The sequence below is a fragment of the Scardinius erythrophthalmus genome (assembly GCF_964197995.2).
Source record: "Scardinius erythrophthalmus genome assembly, chromosome: 21".
In the NCBI taxonomy this organism is placed as follows: Eukaryota; Metazoa; Chordata; class Actinopteri; order Cypriniformes; family Leuciscidae; genus Scardinius; species Scardinius erythrophthalmus.
Window position 1 is genome coordinate 15,879,542 of NC_138241.1, and position 20,882 is coordinate 15,900,423.

At 39.3% G+C, this 20,882-nt stretch overlaps 1 protein-coding gene across 13 annotated transcripts in view; it reads left to right on the forward strand.

Moving 5' to 3' along the window:
- syne2b (spectrin repeat containing, nuclear envelope 2b) overlaps nt 1–20,882 on the forward strand; it is a 116,297-nt gene that overhangs the window by 10,018 nt on the left and 85,397 nt on the right. For 9 of the 13 annotated variants that reach the window (XM_081350600.1, XM_081350601.1, XM_081350598.1 and 6 more), the window contains 38 exons: nt 201–293; nt 416–612; nt 697–896; nt 1,037–1,137; nt 1,730–1,813; nt 2,216–2,293; nt 2,821–2,934; nt 4,916–5,053; nt 5,316–5,480; nt 5,576–5,688; nt 5,815–5,983; nt 6,099–6,195; nt 6,375–6,574; nt 6,751–6,915; nt 7,156–7,293; nt 7,483–7,584; nt 7,789–7,965; nt 8,073–8,231; nt 8,468–11,116; nt 11,278–11,412; nt 12,640–12,833; nt 12,927–13,017; nt 13,129–13,211; nt 13,317–13,440; nt 13,590–13,735; nt 14,035–14,185; nt 14,915–15,510; nt 15,722–15,868; nt 16,337–16,487; nt 17,092–17,250; nt 17,336–17,503; nt 17,619–17,720; nt 17,819–18,022; nt 18,093–18,300; nt 18,420–18,532; nt 18,771–18,976; nt 19,064–19,171; nt 20,534–20,813. In XM_081350600.1, coding sequence (XP_081206726.1) covers nt 201–293; nt 416–612; nt 697–896; nt 1,037–1,137; nt 1,730–1,813; nt 2,216–2,293; nt 2,821–2,934; nt 4,916–5,053; nt 5,316–5,480; nt 5,576–5,688; nt 5,815–5,983; nt 6,099–6,195; nt 6,375–6,574; nt 6,751–6,915; nt 7,156–7,293; nt 7,483–7,584; nt 7,789–7,965; nt 8,073–8,231; nt 8,468–11,116; nt 11,278–11,412; nt 12,640–12,833; nt 12,927–13,017; nt 13,129–13,211; nt 13,317–13,440; nt 13,590–13,735; nt 14,035–14,185; nt 14,915–15,510; nt 15,722–15,868; nt 16,337–16,487; nt 17,092–17,250; nt 17,336–17,503; nt 17,619–17,720; nt 17,819–18,022; nt 18,093–18,300; nt 18,420–18,532; nt 18,771–18,976; nt 19,064–19,171; nt 20,534–20,813 — 8,505 coding nt within the window. The remainder of the gene's footprint in view (nt 1–200; nt 294–415; nt 613–696; nt 897–1,036; nt 1,138–1,729; nt 1,814–2,215; nt 2,294–2,820; nt 2,935–4,915; nt 5,054–5,315; nt 5,481–5,575; nt 5,689–5,814; nt 5,984–6,098; nt 6,196–6,374; nt 6,575–6,750; nt 6,916–7,155; nt 7,294–7,482; nt 7,585–7,788; nt 7,966–8,072; nt 8,232–8,467; nt 11,117–11,277; nt 11,413–12,639; nt 12,834–12,926; nt 13,018–13,128; nt 13,212–13,316; nt 13,441–13,589; nt 13,736–14,034; nt 14,186–14,914; nt 15,511–15,721; nt 15,869–16,336; nt 16,488–17,091; nt 17,251–17,335; nt 17,504–17,618; nt 17,721–17,818; nt 18,023–18,092; nt 18,301–18,419; nt 18,533–18,770; nt 18,977–19,063; nt 19,172–20,533; nt 20,814–20,882) is intronic. The other 4 variants (XM_081350606.1, XM_081350605.1, XM_081350596.1 and 1 more) reach the window with 2 other exon arrangements.

The following is a 20,882-nucleotide window of genomic DNA, read 5'->3' on the forward strand; positions in this document are numbered from 1 at the left end:
GAAATTAAGCTGTATTTTATTTGTTTTTAAGTAGAGGGAGACTTGTTCGCATGTGGCTAATAAAAGATTATGGTCTGCTGCTTTGAAGAACAATCGCATTTTCTCATTTGTCTAATTTTTCTTTGCCCTAGTTTTAGTTCATTTCTGTGTGAAGGTAAACTATCAACACCTGTAACTTTATCAACATCTTTACCCTGCAGATCAAACTGGTCAACATCAATGTCTCGGACATCATGGACGGCAAGCCTTCCATCATTCTGGGTCTGGTCTGGACCATCATCATGCACTTTCATGTATGTTTGCTGTCTCAGTGTAACAAAAGAGTTGGGTTATATCAACCCCTAGATATAAACTGAGGAGAACGATTGTCAGTTTTGTTGGATGATTTTTCTTATGGGTCCTCTACGTTGTTTAGATTGAAGAGTTGGCCAGCACATTGTCCTTTAGTTCTCGTCAGTCGTCTCTGGAGTCGCTGGCGAGTTTGGACACTCGTTCCACCAGCAGCAGTGCCCGCAGCAGTCCAGTGCCACCCCGTGGTTCACCCCTGCACGCACGTTTCCGTGTATCTGCCAAGAAAGCCCTGCTGCTGTGGGTCAGAGAGCAGTGCCAGAGGTAAGGAACAACCTGCTGAAAGGGATTCTTGGGAACAGTGAGATTCTGGACTATGAAACCATTCATCTTTTTCTGTCTTTTCAGGGCTGGTTGTACTCTGAATGTGAAGGATTTTAAGGTGAGCTGGAGGAGTGGCGTTGTGTTTTTGGCTATACTTCATGCTCTAAGGCCGAATATAGTGGACCTAACCAGAGCCCGGACAAGAACGAACAGACAGAACCTGGAGGAAGCCTTCCACATTGCTGAAAGAGAACTTCACATCCCCAGACTACTAGATCCAGCCGGTAAGTGTGTGTTTGGGCAGTGCAAATGTACTGTATGCTGTGCTGTTTTGTTTTGTGTGTGTAACAAACAGCAATACATTTGTGCTTCTGTTTTCTATGTATATGAATTATCATATAAAAATGGTGTATTTGTATTTCAGATGTTGATGTTAGGGATCCTGATGAAAAGTCTATAATGACTTATGTTGCTCAGTTTCTACAGTACTCTAAAGATACTTCTGTTTCTGACGAAGAAATGCAGGTTAGACACACACACACACACACACACACACACACACACACACACACACACACACACACACTTAGACTTTTTTGTACACTTTTGAAGATTTCTTGTTTACTTTTTTCACTGTTTACAATTACTATACCCTAACTTTAACCTTTCACAGATGGCTTTTGCCATTTGAACCATTTCATTAGTGAACACTGTCCTCACAAGTATGGAGAAATATAAGAAATAGTTCATAGTTCAATAGTTCTTATAGAAACTATAAGAAATAGTTCAACCAAAAACTAATGTTCTGTCATCATTCATCATCATATTCTAATCTTTCAACTATTCCTTGAATTGTTCCTTTAGTAGGATTAACTACAGCCGCACAATTAATTGAAATAAAACAGAAATCACGATAGAGCTTTTATTTTGAATCACATTTTGAATCACAAACACAATTTAATAAATCGGAATCGTAATTTTTTCGAAATTAGATTTATGTGAAACATATTTGTGAAACATTTCACACTGTAAATCTAAATGCTCAAATGACTCTTTATGCTCTCTTATCTCTTTATTTCTTTTTCTTTCTGTTTTCCCCCTCTCTACTGTGGTTTAGTATCTCACTCCTCCTCAGCGTCTCTCTCCTGTCAATCTGCCATCAGACTTTACTCCCTCTATATCTGCGTCACCTCTAAGACAGGTTCTATCTCTCTGTTGCTCTCTCTGTTATTTTTAAGTGCGTGATTCATTCATTAACTGCTTTTTCTCTTTTAGTTTGGTAAAGGTGTGTTAGTTTTTGCTATCAGTGTCAGGATTATTCAGAAATGTCTATGAAAGGTTAATTTGAACTTGTCCGGCCTGTTTAACCTGTTTTGTGAGCAAATACACTATACAGTACTGTTATTGTAAGTGGTTGACACATAACATGTTTATAGACTTCTTTTAAATCATCATGGTTTTGGGTTAAAATGTAAAATAATGTGTAAGTAAAAGTGTATTTCTTCCTGTAGGTCTAATGATTGAAACTGACTTATTTTGACTGAAGAGTTTGTTCTTCTATGGCCCACTTTTAATTGTTTTACTTGATATGTTCTCTGATCAGGCTCACCTGTTAATACCCTGTCCAATCAAATCAGGCCCTCCTCAATCACCTGATACAGCTAGAGCAGCTGGCCCTGGGGTAAAATATCCACCCCCCACTCCCCTTTTTAAAATACCCCCTCTGATGCTCCGTAACCAGTGTTGATACCAGTGTTTTGCATGTATAAACATGCTGATGACTATAAACTCAATTATGAAGATAATCCCAGAAATTACAGAGCTAATCCATTAAAACCAGAGAAAATCCCTGTAATTAAGGAGATAATTCAATTAATAAAGCCCCTCTTGTGTTTGAAGATTCTAATACACTGAACTTTAGCTTTCATGGTACTTGGCAGGAGCATTTTAATCACAGACATGCTGAGAAAGTTGGTTTGTGTTAAGAACTTGCTTCCTATAGAGGACTGCAATACTAAACTCTGACTGCTTTACTGTTTAGTGTGCAGTGCAAATGGTTTAACTCGTGCACAGCTTTAATCTTTAATTTTACTTCAGATATTGATTGCTGAAAATATTTTTGTTTTGTATATCGTTACTATAATGACACCATCAACTCCCTAAAGGATAATAAAATAAAACAATTCTTTTTTGTTACTGTCTGTCCAGACCTCAGGCAATCAGAAGGCTCAGGAGGTCACATGCTGGTTGGATCAGGCCTATCAGGAGCTGATAGAGGGATGGGACTCCACAGAGGGAGAGAGCTATGCTGAAAGATACCAAGTAAGACCTGAATATCAGTGAATGTCTGAGAGGGCGTTTACACAACAACAGCGTTTTTGGTAGCCTGGTCCTACCAGACTCTCGTACATTTCATTTGTACAGAGAGTCTGGCCACTCTCCATTGACAAGCGTTAACTTCCTTGAAGGCGGGTACTCTGTTGAAGTTTAAAACTATTGGATCTGCCCAGACCCACTCTGGAACTGCCGTAACCAATCACTAACGTTTGGTCGTGACGTAACCCTACAACTCAAACTTGCGCACGACCTCAACGTCATCGTTCTCAGCCACTCCCTCTGTTCGCCAGGCTTGTATACAATTCAGAATTGAATTGAGAATGATTCCTTAATTCCAATTAAATTCTTGAATTTGAATTGAATTTGAATTTATGTCAAAAACAGGATCTAGAATTACAATTCGAATTTGAATTAAAGGAAGCAGAATTGCAATTCAATAAAAATTCAAAGAAATTCATAAACATATTTTAAGTGAAGCGTTTAACAATGAAGCTTTACAGTATATGTCAGATATGATTGCATTATAAATGATATTAGTTTGAACTACTTGTACAGATTACATTAAAAGGATATGTTTTCCCCCAGCAATGAATGTTAAAAGCAATGTTCAAAAAAAAACTAAAATAAACAACACTGAGGGGGTAATTTATTTCAAGAATTTGATCAATATCTATTTTAGATCAAAATGTATGCAGGGTTGAGGAGTAAATAGTTACATGAAATTAAATTTCTGTTATTAAATTACAAAATTAATGTAATTGTATTTAGTTGTATTACTGAGGTAAAATGTTTAATTCAATTAGTTACTAATCAACTTAAAACGAAATTGCTTTGCATTGATAAAGTTATCCAAATAAAGTAATCCAAACCACATTTATAATGGGTAACTAATAACAGTAAGCAATAACATTTCCAAAGTAACCTTCCTAACACTGAATGCATGCGAGACTCAACACATTCTTTCTGTTGTGTGACTGTGTGGAATTTCTTTGAATTGCCATGAATTTAATTCCACTTCCTGTCATTCCAATTCAAATTCAATTCAACGTCCTGTGGGGCGGAGTAAATTCAATTCAAATTCCAATTCATGAATTGAATGGAGGCCAATTCTGAAATTCTGAATTTTGCACAAGCCTGCTGTTCGCTGATTGGACCGGTAAAAATTTGGTTCTGAAGTAAAAATGAAAATTGAGCGGAAGTACGTAGGAGGGCGGAGCCAGGTTACTGTTTTGGGCCCTGAAAACACAAACTTTTGAAAATGGGTTTCATAGTGCAAGTTTTTGAAAACGATACCGTTATGTCTCTATATAAACTACAAAAATGTGAATTTGTGATAACGGCAAAATCATGCGGATGTGTATTAATTTACGTGTTCAGTCTTTAGGCGTGTAGTGTTTCTTTACAAAGTGACATGATCGCCAACTACTGGTATGGCAGCATAATACAGTATTTTTAGTTGTTTTCGCAGATCTGTGTGAACGGGGATTGTTTTGACAACATTGTCGTCTGTACGTGGAAAAACACGAATGAAAAACGTTTCTGTTTTTAGTACATCATTGTCGACTCATGTAAACGTACCCTTATTTTAACTTAAACAATCCACACTGTGGAAAAATGCACTAAAATGATTAAATTCTTGAATTTGAGTGAAGAACTTTTTTTTTTTTTTTTTTGCAATAAAGGCACAGGCATCATACCTTAAAACTAAATTTTATGAGCAAATCTGCTTTATTTGTTTGTATGTTTGTATATTTACACATTTAACCAGAATATATATATATATATATACTGTTTACTGTATTGTTTTATAATACCTATTGTGTCATTGACTGTGTTGAGATACTGAGTTAAAGTATAGACAGACAAATATAGATATCCTGGTAAATAAACACATTTTAGATTTGCATTGGTTTTGTTGTACATGTACATGATTTGTTGCATTAATGTTTATTTACATTTGTTTCAGGTCTTCCACACCTTTATTGTGTCCTTCAACGAGCAGAGGCGGCCCGTAATGCCGTTACTAACAGCGATGAAGAGGACACCTCAGCTCAGTGTAGAGCAGAAAGCCCTCAGACGAGCATGGGACACTCTCGCTGAGAAGGTCAGAGTTCACAGCATCACAAAAACGTTCTGTTGTGTTACTTTCTTTATATTTGATGTGTTTTATTTGATTATTCAATTTTGTGCTGAGATTCATTAGACTCAATTGAAAAACAGAAAAATAACAAATGAATATATATGACAAATAGACATAGACAAATGCATGCCATCTAAATGGATGAACTAGCTTCCTAGTGTATAGAAATACAGTACACAGAAGCTGTATGCTAATTGATTTGCACTGATATATGTGTCTTTGGTAGCTGCGTGAGTATAAAACAGAGCTGGACCTGAGTCTCCCATCTCCACTGGACATTGTGGGCCGCTGGTTGTTGCGTATTGAAAAGGTTTTATCTGCCGAAGAGGGCGAGCCAGTGGATCATGCTCGAGCCGCGGAGGAGGCCCGTGAGAAACTCGATCTACTAAAGGTTTGAATGACTTCCATATGTTAATTTTATTATGCTATAGAGCTGTTCAGTCATGAAAATGCAGTTGATGTCATATTTCTGCCACATTTTTGCAGGTGTGTTTGGAGGAGATGTCACATCACATCAAGAGGTTTAATATGTTTCAAAACACAAATGAGTTTGGAGAGACTCTGGTGCCGACTGACAAGATGGAAGAGATGAAGAGAAGGTGAGTTTGACTGTTGAATCCTACTGGGAATGAAACAGCATCACTTTTAATGACAATATTTCTGTTATCGTTTCATGAACAGCAGTAAACTGTGTTTAATTATTTTGTGTACGTGTCCATTTTCAGGTTCACCAGTGTCCGTGTAACAGCTAAATATCATGGTATTAAGCTGGAGTACCATGAGCGCAGACACACAGTGTTAGATCTGCTGAATCAACTCAAAATTAAACTGCGTTCTTGGAAAAGAGCCTACATTTCCCAGGAGGCTGTTCGTGTGCTAATGCAGGACTGGAATGTAAGTGAAAAATGACAGAATGCTAAAAGTGTATTTACTGGGCATTACTTTGCGATTAAGTTAAAAGATTGAAATCATTAAAGCTTTCAAATTTGATCACAATTAATGTTTTTAGGAGACTGTGAACAAACAGGACTTGACCTCTTTGCTGGATGGAGCCCTCCACAGATTTAAACTAATCGCTAACAAATACACCAGCAAGGCTGCCTTGGGTAATACAAAGGAACTGTGTGTGTGTGTGTGTGTGTGTGTGTGTGTGTGTGTGTGTGTGTGTGTGTGTGTGTGTGTGCACATAGTAATTACAGTACAAATAAATATGACAATGAAATGGCATTTTTTGGAAAATGTTGTTGTTAATCAATAATTATTGATAAGCTGATGTCTGCTTCAGCTGGAGACTCCACACAGGTAAACCGCCAGGTGGCTGATCTAGAAGCAGATGTGACAGCAACTCTGGAAGGTATACGGATGATGAGGGGAACTATGGGACGTGTGTTGGCAGCATGGGACTCATACAGTGATATCTATACCTCAATGCGCGCATGGCTGGAGCAGGGTCCGCATAGTCAGCGACACGGGCAGAGAACTGAGGTACACACAAATTTTTTATTTACTTTTTTATTGTAGTTTTAAATACTATAAAAAAATTGTACTGGGCAGAACAACCTTAAGTATTTTAATAGCTGTGTGTGAGTTTTTTTCTTCTGTTTTTTGGAATATAAACATGCCTATCCATCGACTTTTTTTTTCTTTTCTTTTTTTTTTAGGTGACATTATCAGTGATGTCAGAGTGGAGTTCTCGGCAAGCTCACCTGAACGAAGTGGCAAACTACCTGACTGAGGTCACAGACCCGCAGACTAGCCGTGCCATTTCTGACGAACTCTGCAAGATAAATCTGCTCTGGGCTGACTTTGCCAAAACAGCCCAGTTTGTGAGTCACCCATCATGTTCAAACTTGAATGGTCTATGTACAAACATATTCAAAAGTGAAGTATTTAAAAATGTGCACCTGTCTTGACTTGGGACAATGAGTTGTTTTGTCCGATTGTGTTGGACAGAGAATCTACTAATTAGTTTGCTTCTACAAATGTAAAATAGATTAACACAGATTGGATGGTAAAGTTATGCATGCAATTTTTAGTAGTATTTTGAAGCAAATTGTATATTTCAGTCTTTGGCTGAGGAGCCCAGTGCTGGCCCATCTAGTCCTCAGACAGTACAGGCCCTGATGAGGGAGGCTACTCAGTTACTGAAAGAACCTGTGGATGTGGTTTCTGGATCGCTACGTACTTATACAAAGAGACTACAGGTATGCAGTGTGTGAACAAACTCTTATGCACGCACTCACGCATAAATAAAAGCATACAATACTGTATATACTTCATATGCCTGCCATTTTTTGTTGTAGCTATTTGTGATTATGTTGCTTTATCTTTTTGTTTTCTAAATTTGAGACTAGACTAAGTAAGATTTAGCTTCAAATTTTTATTTCTTCCAGCTTATGATGAAGAAAATAAAGGACGTGGATCTAGAAGCCCTCTCCCCATCTCTAGACTGCTCTCCAGAAACCCTGAGCAAACTTCAGCAGGCCATTCCTGAGGTAAACAAATACATTGCTTTGGGTGGCCCCTTCAGTTTCATGTGAATTGTGTTAATTCGCTTTGTGTAAACTATCAAATTATACATGACCCGAGAATATTAGCTGTTCATCCTGTTTTTAAAATGTGTTAACACTAATTATGATGCTTGTATTAATTTCTGTTTGTATTTGTTTGTGTATCTATATCTATCCCTGTATAAATAGGTATTGCAGACACTCTGTGAGGCTGAACAGGTGTGCGATGAGCTGCGTGTGAGTGTGAGTGGGTTAGACGGGCGTCTAGCTGAACTGTTACACTGGGAGATGGAAGCCAGAGAACTGTATCAGCTCCTGAAGGAGGAAACACACAGGCAGAAGAGAGGACAAGACCCTAGAGCCCGGGTGAGTATATAGAAGTATATACCACAAAATATTCATTAATTCTCCCTCTCTTCTCGCTACGTCTCTTTACTTGGCTGAATTTAAATAAATTCTCTCTCTTCCTGTAGCTGTTAATTTCGAGAGGGCTACAGTTAGAAGGTCAAGTGGTTATGGAAGAGCAGGATCTGCAGGTGATGGTCATGACTGGTCAGAAGACTTCACCTCTGCAGTATCTCATGGCATCCACCATGCAGGATAGGGTCCGCTCTGTTGTTGAAAAGTCACAGGTCTGTCTATCGCTTTTAGATTAACAACACTTTAAAAAGCTAAAAGCATGATTGCACCCATACAATATTAATTTGAAAGGTAATATACACCATTGAAACAGCTCTTTCAGTAATTATCAATTATGCCATAAATAATGTTTTCTGTTAATTTCATATAATGCCAAGGAATGAGTAACCATGTTTTAGAATTGTATGCAAATGCATTATGATTTTTAAATTTTGCTAAACCTCAACAGGAAGCTGTAGGCATGCTTAGCTCTTTGGGGGCTTGCAGAGACAGAAGCCCTGCTAGAGACCAGCCCCCTTCCAAGGTTTTTGTCCAATATCAGGAGGCAGAGGAAGAGTCCAAATCCCAGAAGCTCTCCTTCCAGCCTATCTCTCCTTCAGGAGCCCCTAGCCAAACAGAACCCCAGCCTGCAGTCAGAGCCAAAGTCCCAGTACCTTCTCAGAAATCATCAGAGATACCTTCTCAAGCTGTAGTTCTCAAGAGCCAGCCGTGTAGTCAGCCTGTTCCTATGATTGTTGTACAAGAGTATGAAGAAGAGAACACGAGTCCACAACCACAAATGCACCCCTGTGAGCAAGTGAAAGACTCTCAGTCTATTGAGCAAGTGAAAGACTCTCAGTCCATTGAAGTGAAGGCACAGAAAGTTGTCCAAGCTCAATCAAAAATCAAAGAGCATCATGTAGAAAGCCAGACATCTTTACCACAGTCTGAGACACAAAAACAGACAGAAAACCAGTGGAAGATGCAAGCTCCAATTGCTAGCCAACCCTCACAGAACCTGCAAAAAGCAGCATCACAAGTTCATAATGAACAACAATTAGCAACACAGCCACACGTGCACATCCAAAAACAAGAAAAATCTCAACCTACAAAACTGCAGAAGGTTCAAGCACAAACGACAATCCAGTCACAGCCTCAGGGCCAATTAGAAACACAATCACAGAAAGATATTACAAGCCAACATCAAGCTCCAAAGCAGCAGAGGAAAGCAAAAAGATCCCAGGCAAATCTGCAGAACAGACCTTGGCTTCAACAGAGGAGTCAGCTGGAAAATGTTACCCAAAAAACAGCTCAACTGCTGCCACAATCTCAGTCAGAGCCAGAGGACAAGGGTCAAATAAGTCCTCAAGCACCACCACAACATATAGGGGCTGTTAGTTCACCTGAAGCTCAGGGACCTGTTCATGGCACGGTGACAACACAGTCTAAAAGCATTGTTGAGAGTGGTGAGAAACGCATGAAGCAAGCTCAACCTGTTGCACAAGAGGAACCCCTTATAGTGACACAAAAACTAGCTCAAACTGTGCCAGCAGTTGCAGCACAACCAGTGATTCAAAAACAACCACAACAGTGTGTGTCTCCTCCGATTAATCAACAAGTATTAACCCAACATCCACCTCAACCCTCTATATCAACTCAAACACAAGGAACTACACAATACTCACAAGCAACTGCACCTATTCAGCAACAAAAGCAACCTCAAACATCGATATTGACACCACAGCAACCTCAAGTGATGATCCTGAAACAGGCACAACCTCAATCCATGACTCCCATGCAACCACAATGGCAGCCACAACAGACTATTCCACAATCTCATCCTGCACTGCCGCAACCACAAAGATTTCCAGTGACCCAAGCAATGCCCCAAGGCATTTCCAGACCAGGGCAGCAGTACCCAACATATCCCATTCAACCAGAAGTAATTATGCAGAGACAACAGTCACCACATGGTGTAGTGCAGACCCAGCAACCCACACTGCACAATCCGACTGTGATTTCCCCTCAGCCCAAAGGTGCATCCCACATACAACCCAGAATCTTCTCTATGCCTCGACCCCAGATGCCTATGCAATCTCAAACCCAAACTCAGGTCAAAGCACAGGGAAGCGCACCACTTATGATTCAACCACACGGGCAACCCCAGTGGTATCAACCAGGAGATGTCTCCCAAACTTACCCCGAAGTCCAAGGACCAATTTCTGTTGCTACCCAAATGCAGCCTCTGGCCCATTTCCAAACTCATCCCCAACCTCAAAGTGTCCCTCCATCTCAACCTAAGCAGTGGTCAACAGTAAGACCAGGCATAGTGGCCCAGACCTACCCCACTGTTGAATTTCCAGGTCAGAAAGTCCAAACTCAACCTCAAATGGCAGTTTACCCTAAAACTCAGCCACAACCACATCCTCAGCAGTGGCCCCCTGCGAGACCAGAATCACCTTGGGGTCAGTCACAGATAAGACCCCAAGGTCCAGCACAGCATATGGTTCCCTCTCAGCAATGGAGACCTGTCAGTCCAGAGACAGTCAGTCCAGTTTACCCAAAGGCTGAATCTCAAGGGTATGGACCATATCCTCAGCCCCAATATAAAGCCCTTCCAAGGCCACAAAGCCCTCAACGACAGTGGGGTCCAGTCCAGCCAGAACATCAGTTTCAAGTCTCTTCCCAGACTATGTCCCATGGTGTTCTCCAGCCAGTGGCTCCATGGAATCAGCCGTCTGCTCAAGCTCCCATAAGATCTCAGAGTCCACAGCAGCCTCAGCAAAGTCAGCAAAAGTGGGTTTCATCCAGGATAGAGGCCCCATCTGAAACTCTCATCCAGAGTCAAGCTGCTCATACAGAGCTTCAGTCCCAAGATCTGACAAAACCTCAGTTACCAGTACAGGAACCGCCCCAACAGCAGTCAGCTCCTCGGGTTAAGCAGCCAGCACTTGCCCAGGCTCCCCCTAAAGCTTATACTGAGGCTTATATAAAGGCTCAGGCCCTGGTTAGGAATAGATTTGAGGAAGCCAAGCACTGTCTTCAAGAGCACATTCTCGAAGCTATCAATGTATTCAAGGATAAGCGAATGACAGACGAACAGGCATCAGTTAAGGAGGTTTGTCCATTTTAGACATGACTTGGTTTGCTTGTTTTTCTCTAGTGTTTTCAAGAGCCAAAAAGCCAAATTTCATGAAAATGTACTGTTGTGTTTGGGTCTTTTATAAGAGAATAATAAGTCTCAGTTTCTCAAGTGTCTGTGTTGTTTTTTATTTTCAGGAGACGCTCCGGACTCTGGACCCTGAACTCCTTGAAGAGTTCTTGAGGGCTACAGAAGGGATGGAAGCTTTCTGCACCCCATCTGAACTTAGAGACATGGAGTTTTTCACACAATCTGTTAGAACTCAGTGGAAGGTATATGCGTAGTAATATTAGTGCTTGTGTGTCTATATCTGCAGTGTGACTGTATTGCAATGTTATTAACCATTTTTATTTTAGATACTGTTTAACTGAAATGCTCGACAGTATATTGAACTGTATGTGAAGTTAACATTAACTCAAACATTAAGAGATTGTGTGTTCTTTTGTGTGTTGTGTGTTCTGTTATTTAATTAATATTTTTAGGCTGTTCGAGTGCAAATATCAGAATTTTTGAGGCAACTCAGATTTGAGTTAACCCGCCTGCATTTTAACCATATGGTTGAGATATGTGAGATGCACTTTAAAAGGGAAAAACTCAGCCTTAGGCCTGAATCAGTATCGGAATCAAAGGGAGAGGTAAAGTTACTTACCACCCTGACCACAGAGCATGAACATCATATGATCGAATGGGAAATTTCTCTCTTTCTTTACATTTTATTTCCTCCTTTCATTTTTTTTTAAGTTGAACTTTTGATTTGGGTTCCATTAATCCCTAAATTTCTTGTTCTTGTCTTTCCTCTTAAGCACGTTACTACTCACTCATTTGGCATGACATAATTTTTATTACCAGTGTTTGCATGTTGCAAGGCAGCAAAATATTGCAAAATACAATAAAATACTGCCAAATTAAAACAATAAAGGAGCTTACAATAAAGTAGCAGCATTAAAGTGCCCTTATTATGCTATTTTAAAGGTTCCTAATCCTAATTTTGTTTTAAAGGTCTCCTACAACCGTTTTACATTCATCAAAGGTTAAAAAACTATTTAATTTTCGCATAATATATATTGCACTATATCACTACATTTTTCAGTTATTCTCAAACGACTCGTCCGATGAATTCTCTAAATACCTCCTTTCTGCGAGCTACTCTGCTCTGATTGGCCAGATGACCCAGTCCGTTGTGATTGGTCTACCGCTTACAGCGTGTGTCAGAAACAAAACGCTTATTACCATAATTTAACTTCAGCTCCGGAGGCTTCCTAAAATTTAGAGTTCAGAGTCGATTCTTTCTTTTGAGAGACAATAGCTTTATTTATCGTGCACTTTCGGTTTCACAACTTTGCAGATCGTTTATATTCACAGACAGCTATATAACACACTGAATTAAAGGTAATATTTGAAAAAGCATAATAGTGGCACTTTAAATAAAAAATTTAAATGACAAAATAATCATTTTGTGATACAGGTTTAGTGATACAGTTTTTTCTCGCTTCCTGCAGACCTGTTTTTCAGCAGAGGGCAGTCTGGCAGAGGCAGGGCAGCAGCTTGAAGCTCTGAAGGAGTTATGTGATACTCTGAGCCCTGAGGACGCACACAGGCTTGCACAAGCCCAACTCAGAGAATGTGAGAGACGGCTTGCTGCCATCCAGCGGCAGTTTAGTGGAGACAGAGATACACCTCCTCCGGACACTGGGTAAAAAGAAGGAGAAAGAGCCTCTCTCATATGTATTATTTTTGTCTGATAAAAACATTTTAGCATTAATCTTTTTTTTTTAATGCCTAATAGTTCACAAACAGAGCAAACCCCTGAACCACCCCCTCAGAAAGCACCTTCAGTCCCACCACCAGCTGAGAAGCCCAAAGAAGTTATTTCAGAGGTACAGCTATATGAATATTTTTTAGGACATATGTTTTCTTTTTATATAATAAAGTTAGTCCCTAATAAATTTATCTTTGGTGCATTTTGTGTCTGGGGGATATTGGTTTAGGCTGTTACACCGGTTAGCCCCCAGCGACCGAGAACTGTGGAGAAGAGAGAGATAGTGAAACAAACGAGTACAGAAGAGGACAGGTATGGATAAAATGAAAATATTGTGTATGTTTCTGTATATGATTGTGTGTGTGGTATTGTGTCAGATTCTTATGGTTTACATCTGCTTATTCTTGGATTGCTCAGGTACCGTAGCTCCAGATTTGCATTACAAGCTCAGCTAAACAGAAATGAGCAATGCATGCTGGGAGATCGTCCCTCAGAATCAGTCACTCCCACAGACCTGCAGAAAAGATTAAGAGAATTAAAGGTAATGCACTGTGTTTTGTGTAGTTTTAAAGCTGGTGATTTGATATCATTATGCATTTTCAAAGGACAATTACTATAAAAATCAGGCCGTAGTAACTTTTAAAACTGGCAGGGAAATTACTAAATTTACCCCCTCTCTTTTTTGTTTAGTCTCTGTGGGACGAGACAGAGACTTTGTGGAAGGAGTATGAAACACTGTGTATGCAATGTGTTCAATTCAACGAACGATCTGTCGAGCAGGACCGAATGGAGCTCACTGTCAGGTGGAGAGAGCAGAGGTCACAGTTACAGGGCAGGTATGTGTGTGCATCAAGAAAACAACCCTGTCATGTGAAAGTTTGTGTGTTTTACATTGCATTACTTTCATCTTTCAGAGCAGTATAAGCTTGTGTGTTTTAAACTAGTGAGCTGAAATAAATATTCACATAACACTACAGCATATTACAGCTTCTATTTTGTTCTTTCACCCAGTGTCACCCAAATGATCATATGATCCACTCAAATCAAAGAGTTCCAGAGAAAATATCCTGTAGCCAGACTGTCTGTGTTTGCACTGTGTTGTTTGTTAAAAAAATAAGTCTATGCTCTCTGTCAGGGTGGATTCACTGGGAGCAGCACTTGAGCTCATGGACTCCATTACACTGAAAATCTCGGAGTTTTCTGAAAGGCTGGAAAAGTTCATTAAAGAGCCCAAAGACATTAAAGGATATACACTAGCTAACCCTGTCATTCTGAAAGATGTGAAGGTGAGAGACATTTATATTTATTAATTTATGATTCTTATTTTTGGTTCTGTTTGTGGTTAAGCTTCATTATGAAGACACAAATACCATTTTAGTTGGTTAATGTAGTTAGTTTTATTATCTGTCACTCTAATTTATATATAGCATTTATTCATAATAATATTTACTTAGAATGTTTAATATTTATATCCACTGAGTAAATGAAATGAGGAATGTACAAGTACACAGATGGCATTTTATTTGGTAAATGTTGCTATTTTTTTGTAGCTATGACTCTCATGCAACACATCATAAAATATATAATGTAATAATATTTACTTTTTCTACTTTTAGATATTCTGAGTAAATAAAATGAAAGATTCATAGGGCTATAAATTTAACACATTAATTTAGTATAATAAATTATTTTTAAAAAGTGGAGGAAAAATATTAATGCATTTAATCATGCATTCTGATGATCTGTACATAACAGGCTATGCCTATTCAGTTACATAGTTCAATTCGACTGCATCATTTGGATATCTTTTCTCATCTTACTTTATATTTGTATATTGATATTTGCTATTAATTTGAGTCATCTATCAGTGCTTTGTGCAATTACTATTTAAATATGATATAATCTGAGAGACAAGGAAGTTTGACGTAATAGATTCCGTAGTAATGTCACTGCATGTTAAGCTTTTTCTCCATCCCATCTTTTTATTTAAATATCTACCTCGTCCTCATTTTCAGGACCTAGATGAAAGTATCCAGACCGAGTTGGATCGTCTGTCTCGATTCGACTCTGAACCCAGTCATCTGGACCTGCGAGATCGATCGCCTCTGACTCAGGTGGTTCTGAACCACAGATCCAGCCTGGACCGACTCAGGCAACAAGTGCGCAAGAGCGACGCTGCTGCCCGTGCCCTCGACCGCTTCCTCATGTCCCTGCGGACCGTGGAGCTCGATGTCTCTTCTGTGCAGAGCGCCCCTGGCAATGATCATGTGGTACTGCAGGACAGCAGGTCTAAGCTGGCACTAATCAGGAAGGGACTCAGCAGCCTTAAGGATAAGGCTCCACAGCTGGACCAGCTTTTGGGCGGAGCACAGCTCGATGTGACCCAGGACGGGAGCCCTGTTTCCTGTCTGGATATGGTGGGCGTCCTGGTTCACAGGGTGGAAGAGGCAGATGATCGTCTGATGATTCGACAGAATGAGTTCCAGAAGGAACAGCAGAATCAGGGACTCGGCCTGAGGAGGAAGACTATGCAGGCTGAGCTGAGAAAGGTGCAGGGGGCAGCAGAAAAACAAGGTCTAAAGGATCCCACCATGCCAGCTGTGCAGCACCGGTATTGACATTTTTTTCATGCTTTTGTGTGCAAGTGTGTCTTGGAATTGTCTTCATTTGGGCTTAGTAAATATTGATTTGGTGTTAATTGATCTTAATTTGATTAATTAATCAGCATGTGATGTAATTTAATTATTTAAGCAATTTAATTGATCGATAGCCGCTCTTTTTTTAGCAGAATGTCCAATTACACTGTGTGCATCTGTGTTTAGGATTCGAGCGCTGTCCGATCTGGAATCACATTTGAACTCTCTTCGCCCTGAATACGAAAGCATCAAGAAGCAGAAAGAGCACCCTGATCCAGCAGACGAAGAGATGGTCTTCCTTTGGGAAGAGACTGAGAGAGCTGTATCTGACAGGTGGGTTCTAGACAAGAGACAAGAAAACTAAATTAATGAAATCTGCCCATTTTTCTGCCTTATAGGGTTAGTTATTCACTCACCTTCATGTAATTCCAAACACAAATTAAAGATTTTTAGAAGATATTTTTCATTAAACCTGAAATATTTCTGTCCCTCCACTGAAAGTCCATTCCACCAAAACTTTCACACTTCAAATTGTTCAAGAGATTATAAAAAAATTCCATATAAACCGAGAGGTTTAATCCTTGTCTTTGTGGAGACGTTTTTTGTTCCCATGAAGAAAAAAAGCTTATAAATCCATACTAAGTGAAAATGTAATAATGCAGAAAGTTTTCTGTGATGGGTAGGTTTAAGGATAGTTAATGTAAGGGGATTGAATATACAGTTTGTACAGTATAAAAATCATTATGTCTATGTAATGTCCCCATAAAACATGAAAACCCAATATATGTGTGTGTTTGACAGACAAGAGCAGTGCACTGTTCTTATGGAGCTGCTGAAGAAGTTTCAGAACTGTCGCAGTAACTTAAGCAACACTCTCCAGAGGGCGGAGCAAACGATCAATGAGCAGGCATCATACATGGGCAAAGACAACCTGCAACGCCTCCTAGCAAAAGTATGTCAACCTCAGACTAATCCCAACTCTTCACAATACATGCTAATGTTATAATTGCCTATTGTAATTTACCATATGTTTTCTTTCACATAAAAAGTACTTTAATACTGGATTTGTACCAGCAGGTGTCACTCATAGTAATGTCGCTTCATAACTCATAACACTAAGATCTTTTAAAATTCAGAATTGTTTGTTGTCTTATGTTTCCATCATCTACATGTACATAATCTACGTTTTTATTAGTCTGAAAGAAACTACTCTCATCATTGCTCTGATGAATCGGCCCCAATGTTTCGCTAATACTTTAAGATGCTTGCTATAATTGGTCAGATCCTTCATATCCTGTGGTACATTGTTTTTAGTAATTATGATGAATAAAATTGGTAATTTATTATTTTGCGTGGTCTACACTGAAAATTCAATAACTGCAGGGTCATTGTTCATGGGTAGGATCAAAGAAATTCTTACAGGTTATAGATCATGCCTACCTAGAATGAGTAGCTTTAGATCCTTAACCATCAGGCCACCATGGTCACTTTAATCTCATACTGTTTCTATTAAGCGTAGTCCTTTATTATATTTACACTATGCGTTATTATTGCAGGTTGTTGGCATAAAGGAGGATCTTAATGGCCTCGGACCCAAGATGGAGGAGTTCAGATCTGTGTGCAGACAGTTGCAGTCTCAGCTGAAGAAAATTCCTGATTGCTCAGAAACTCCTTTTGAGATAGAGGCAGATGCTTTGGTGGACTCATGGCTGGATGTGAGTATATGAAAAACATCTGTTCACATGCATCACACTTTCAATCGTTTTAGTTTCTTGGTTAATCTGCGTGTCTCTTTGGCAGGTGTCAGAGAAGACTGACTGTTACATGGATAACCTGCGTTTGGGTCTGGAGTTGTGGGAGAAACAGCTGGTTCTGGGTGGAGACGTGGACAGCTGGACTTCAACTAAACTTATCGTCTTCTCAGAGTCTCACCCTTTCAGCAGTGAGATGGAGGTTCTCAGCATGAAGGTGTGTCTTCACAAAATGAATCCCTCCTTCATAGGGATTCAAAATGTTCACAGACATGGACTAAAAGGCACAAGACTATCGTTTTGATTTCACAGGTTCTTTATGTTTTTATTAGAATGAGATTCAGTATCAGGAGGACAACCTTGAACACTTCCACAGGAAGTTGCTAGAGATCCAGGAACTGCTGCAGAGCAAAGAATCTCCACTTGAGTTACAGGTGAATGTGCAGATTAGTTTTTCTGTTTATTAAATGATTGCACTTTCCTAATTCCTAATTATTCCTAACTTTAAGTGTACACACACTGTCTCCCTTAGGTAATGGAAACAAACCTGAGGAAGAAAATGGAGCAGGTGAAAGAACTCTTCTCCGACTGCACTGACGTGTTCCAGGAGCTCCTCACTGTTAAAGCTCATTTGGCTGAAAAGATCGACACTTATCAATCATCTGTGAAGAATATACGCTCCTCAGTTGATACGATTAGCTCAGAGGATCGCACACAGCTGGATGCGCACTTACAGGTATGATTAACAGACAGACGGACTGTATAAACACTCTTTTGGTGTATAATTTAATCATTTTCTTTTGTAGGACTTGTCTGAGCAGCTTTTGGACCAGGAGGAGCAGGCTGATTCTTTGCTGAAGGAAATCGATCTCATGTCCAGCATTACTGGACCGCAGGCTTTGGAGGAGCTGACCAATCACACCAAGCATCTCAAAGACAGCATTGCGGAAATACGAGAACTGATTCATCAAAAGAAGGAACAGGGGGAGAAAAGCTTCCTTCAGACTATTAAAGGTTTGGAAACCTCATTCTTTGCCAAGTGCATTGTGCCATTACGTGGAAACTAATTGAGAAATAATGGACATTTTTAAGTGATTTTTGTTGTGTCTATTTGTCCCATTGGCTCTCTGCAGAAGAGTTCCAGTCATTTGAGGAATGGTTGCAGGATGAGCAGCTCTCTGTGAATGAGTGTTTTGAGAACCCTGAGAGGAAGCAGGATGTAGAAATGTCCATGCAGAGATTGACAGTAAGTAACAGTGAGGTCACAACCCTATGATTATGGTTTCCATTGTGGCTATGACATTTTTCGAAATACTTTTCAGCCTTACTGTACAATACACTAATTGGACATTGGACAGCAATCCAATGCAAAGAGTCACCAGGTGTTTGCAGCCTTAGTCAAAAGCATAATTATAAAATAACAGGAAGGATTAAAATTTAGTAGTATCTGTTTAACAATACTGAACAATTTGTGTTTTCTTCAGAATTTCCTGGCCTCTAAAGAAGGTGAACAGCGTCTGGCCCAGCTGAAGGAGAGATTTGAGAGTGGTGAACGGGCAAAGTTTCCTTCTGAGGCTCAAGCTTTGCTCTCCTCATGGCATCAGGAACAGGAAGGAGAACTGGCCACACTCAGGGCTCACTGCCAGGGACGCCACAAACAGCTAGATGACATTCTCCACAACCTCAACAGGTACATGGACTGAGCTCACATCATAGCTATTTGTTGTTACTGTTTTTTAATCCATTCATTCATCCAATCATGTCTTTATGTATTTAGTTTGCAAGAGGAACATAACCATTTGAAGGACTGGCTTCAGCACAGGGAGAAAGTGCCAGAACAGAGAGAAAAAGTTCGACAAATCCAAGAGGAGTTCCTTAAAGAAAGGTATTCGCTTTTCAAAATGTTGTATTTTTGTTTAAAACTATTTTTTTTCTTTTTTTCTTCTTTTTTTTACAAAATTAACTATAATTAATATGAAAAAATGTAACAACATATTTGCATTTTCTTGATTCTTTGACATGCAGGTAAAAAATTATAATTTTATAAATATAAATAATAATAATATTAATAATAATAATAATTATTATTATTATAAAAGGAATATATTAATTTTGTAATAATACAGTTAAATATTTAATAATTATTAGGATTTTTTACATTATAAGTTACTAATACAATACTAATATTTGTCAAATTTTAAACACTCAAGCTTTTAATTTGGTGGAAAACTGCAGAGAGACTTTGATGCTTTATTTTTAGTTGACCACAGGTTTATGCTTTAACCAGAAGTAACAAATCTGGTTAAATTCTTAAAAATACTGTCCAGTAAAATGTTTAATTTGTATGAATAGGAAAATAAAATGATCGTCGAACACTTTGCATATCCAATTGCATGTGACCCAAACTCACAGCACTAGATGGAGTTCGTTTGGAGCAGCGTTTGCGAGCTCCTCCAAGATGCTGAAACACTGGATCATGAGCTGCTCGCATGTAAATGAACACAGTGCTGCTCTTCATCAGACTTAAATCACAGCCTTTTACAATGTGATCATTGCACTAACCCATACCGCGATTTCAACTTTACTTAAATTGAACAGCCCTTTTTTTGTTCAATTTTACAATTTAAAGGGGTGGTTGATTATGATTTCACTTTTTTAACTTTAGTTAGTGTGTTATGCTGCTGTTTGAGCATAAACAACATCTACAAAGTTACAATGCTCAAAGTTCCAAGCAAAGGGAGATATTTGCTTTTAAAGAAATTGCTTTTTAAGGACTACAACAAACGGCTGGTTGGCACTACACGACATTCCTCCAGGGTTAGTGACATCACCAACCCTAGAATTTACATAAAGCCCGCCCCCTGAACACGAGTTATAGATTATCAAGACAGAATATGCTAATGACTAGAAGATAACTACAAGTAAGCTACATAAATTTATCAACTAAACGTTCAGAAATGTCCTGTTGCATTCTACATGTTGTCACTTCTTCTTGAATCTCTCCATTGTCTGAATCCGATTTGAACATAAAATGCTAAAAGTTTTTGAAATTTTCAGTGCATGTCTGTGTGAGTGCTGGTTTTCTGGTTTTCCCTGAGCAAGAAAGCTTTGCTGTTTTGCAGTTGAATTACATATGCTGCCTTTTCACAACAAAAATGAATGACCTGTGCTAAGTTTTGGGGAGCAAATACTGATACTGTACACCCATAAAACCTGCACAACTCTTACCTTCATCCTTAATCTACAGTGGTCGTATGGAGGCATTCAATGACCTGTTATCAGCTGTAAGGATACGTGGCCTGAGGGGTGACCCTTTCCTTAGAGACAGCGAGACCCTGATAGACCAATATCACAGCCTGGGGATTCTTTTGGAAAATCAGGCCCAAGTCCACAAGACCCTCGATGATCAAACTGAAACATTCCAAACCAATGCAGAGCAGATTAGAGCCTGGATCAGAGATTTAAAGCAAGGACTTGAGTGCATCGGCACAGACACGCCAACCCAAAAGAAACATATGAATGCTCAGGTGGGTATCCTAACCATCACTGTTTGGATTTTTTAGCTGTGTTTTGCTGGGGGAAACATACATATATTC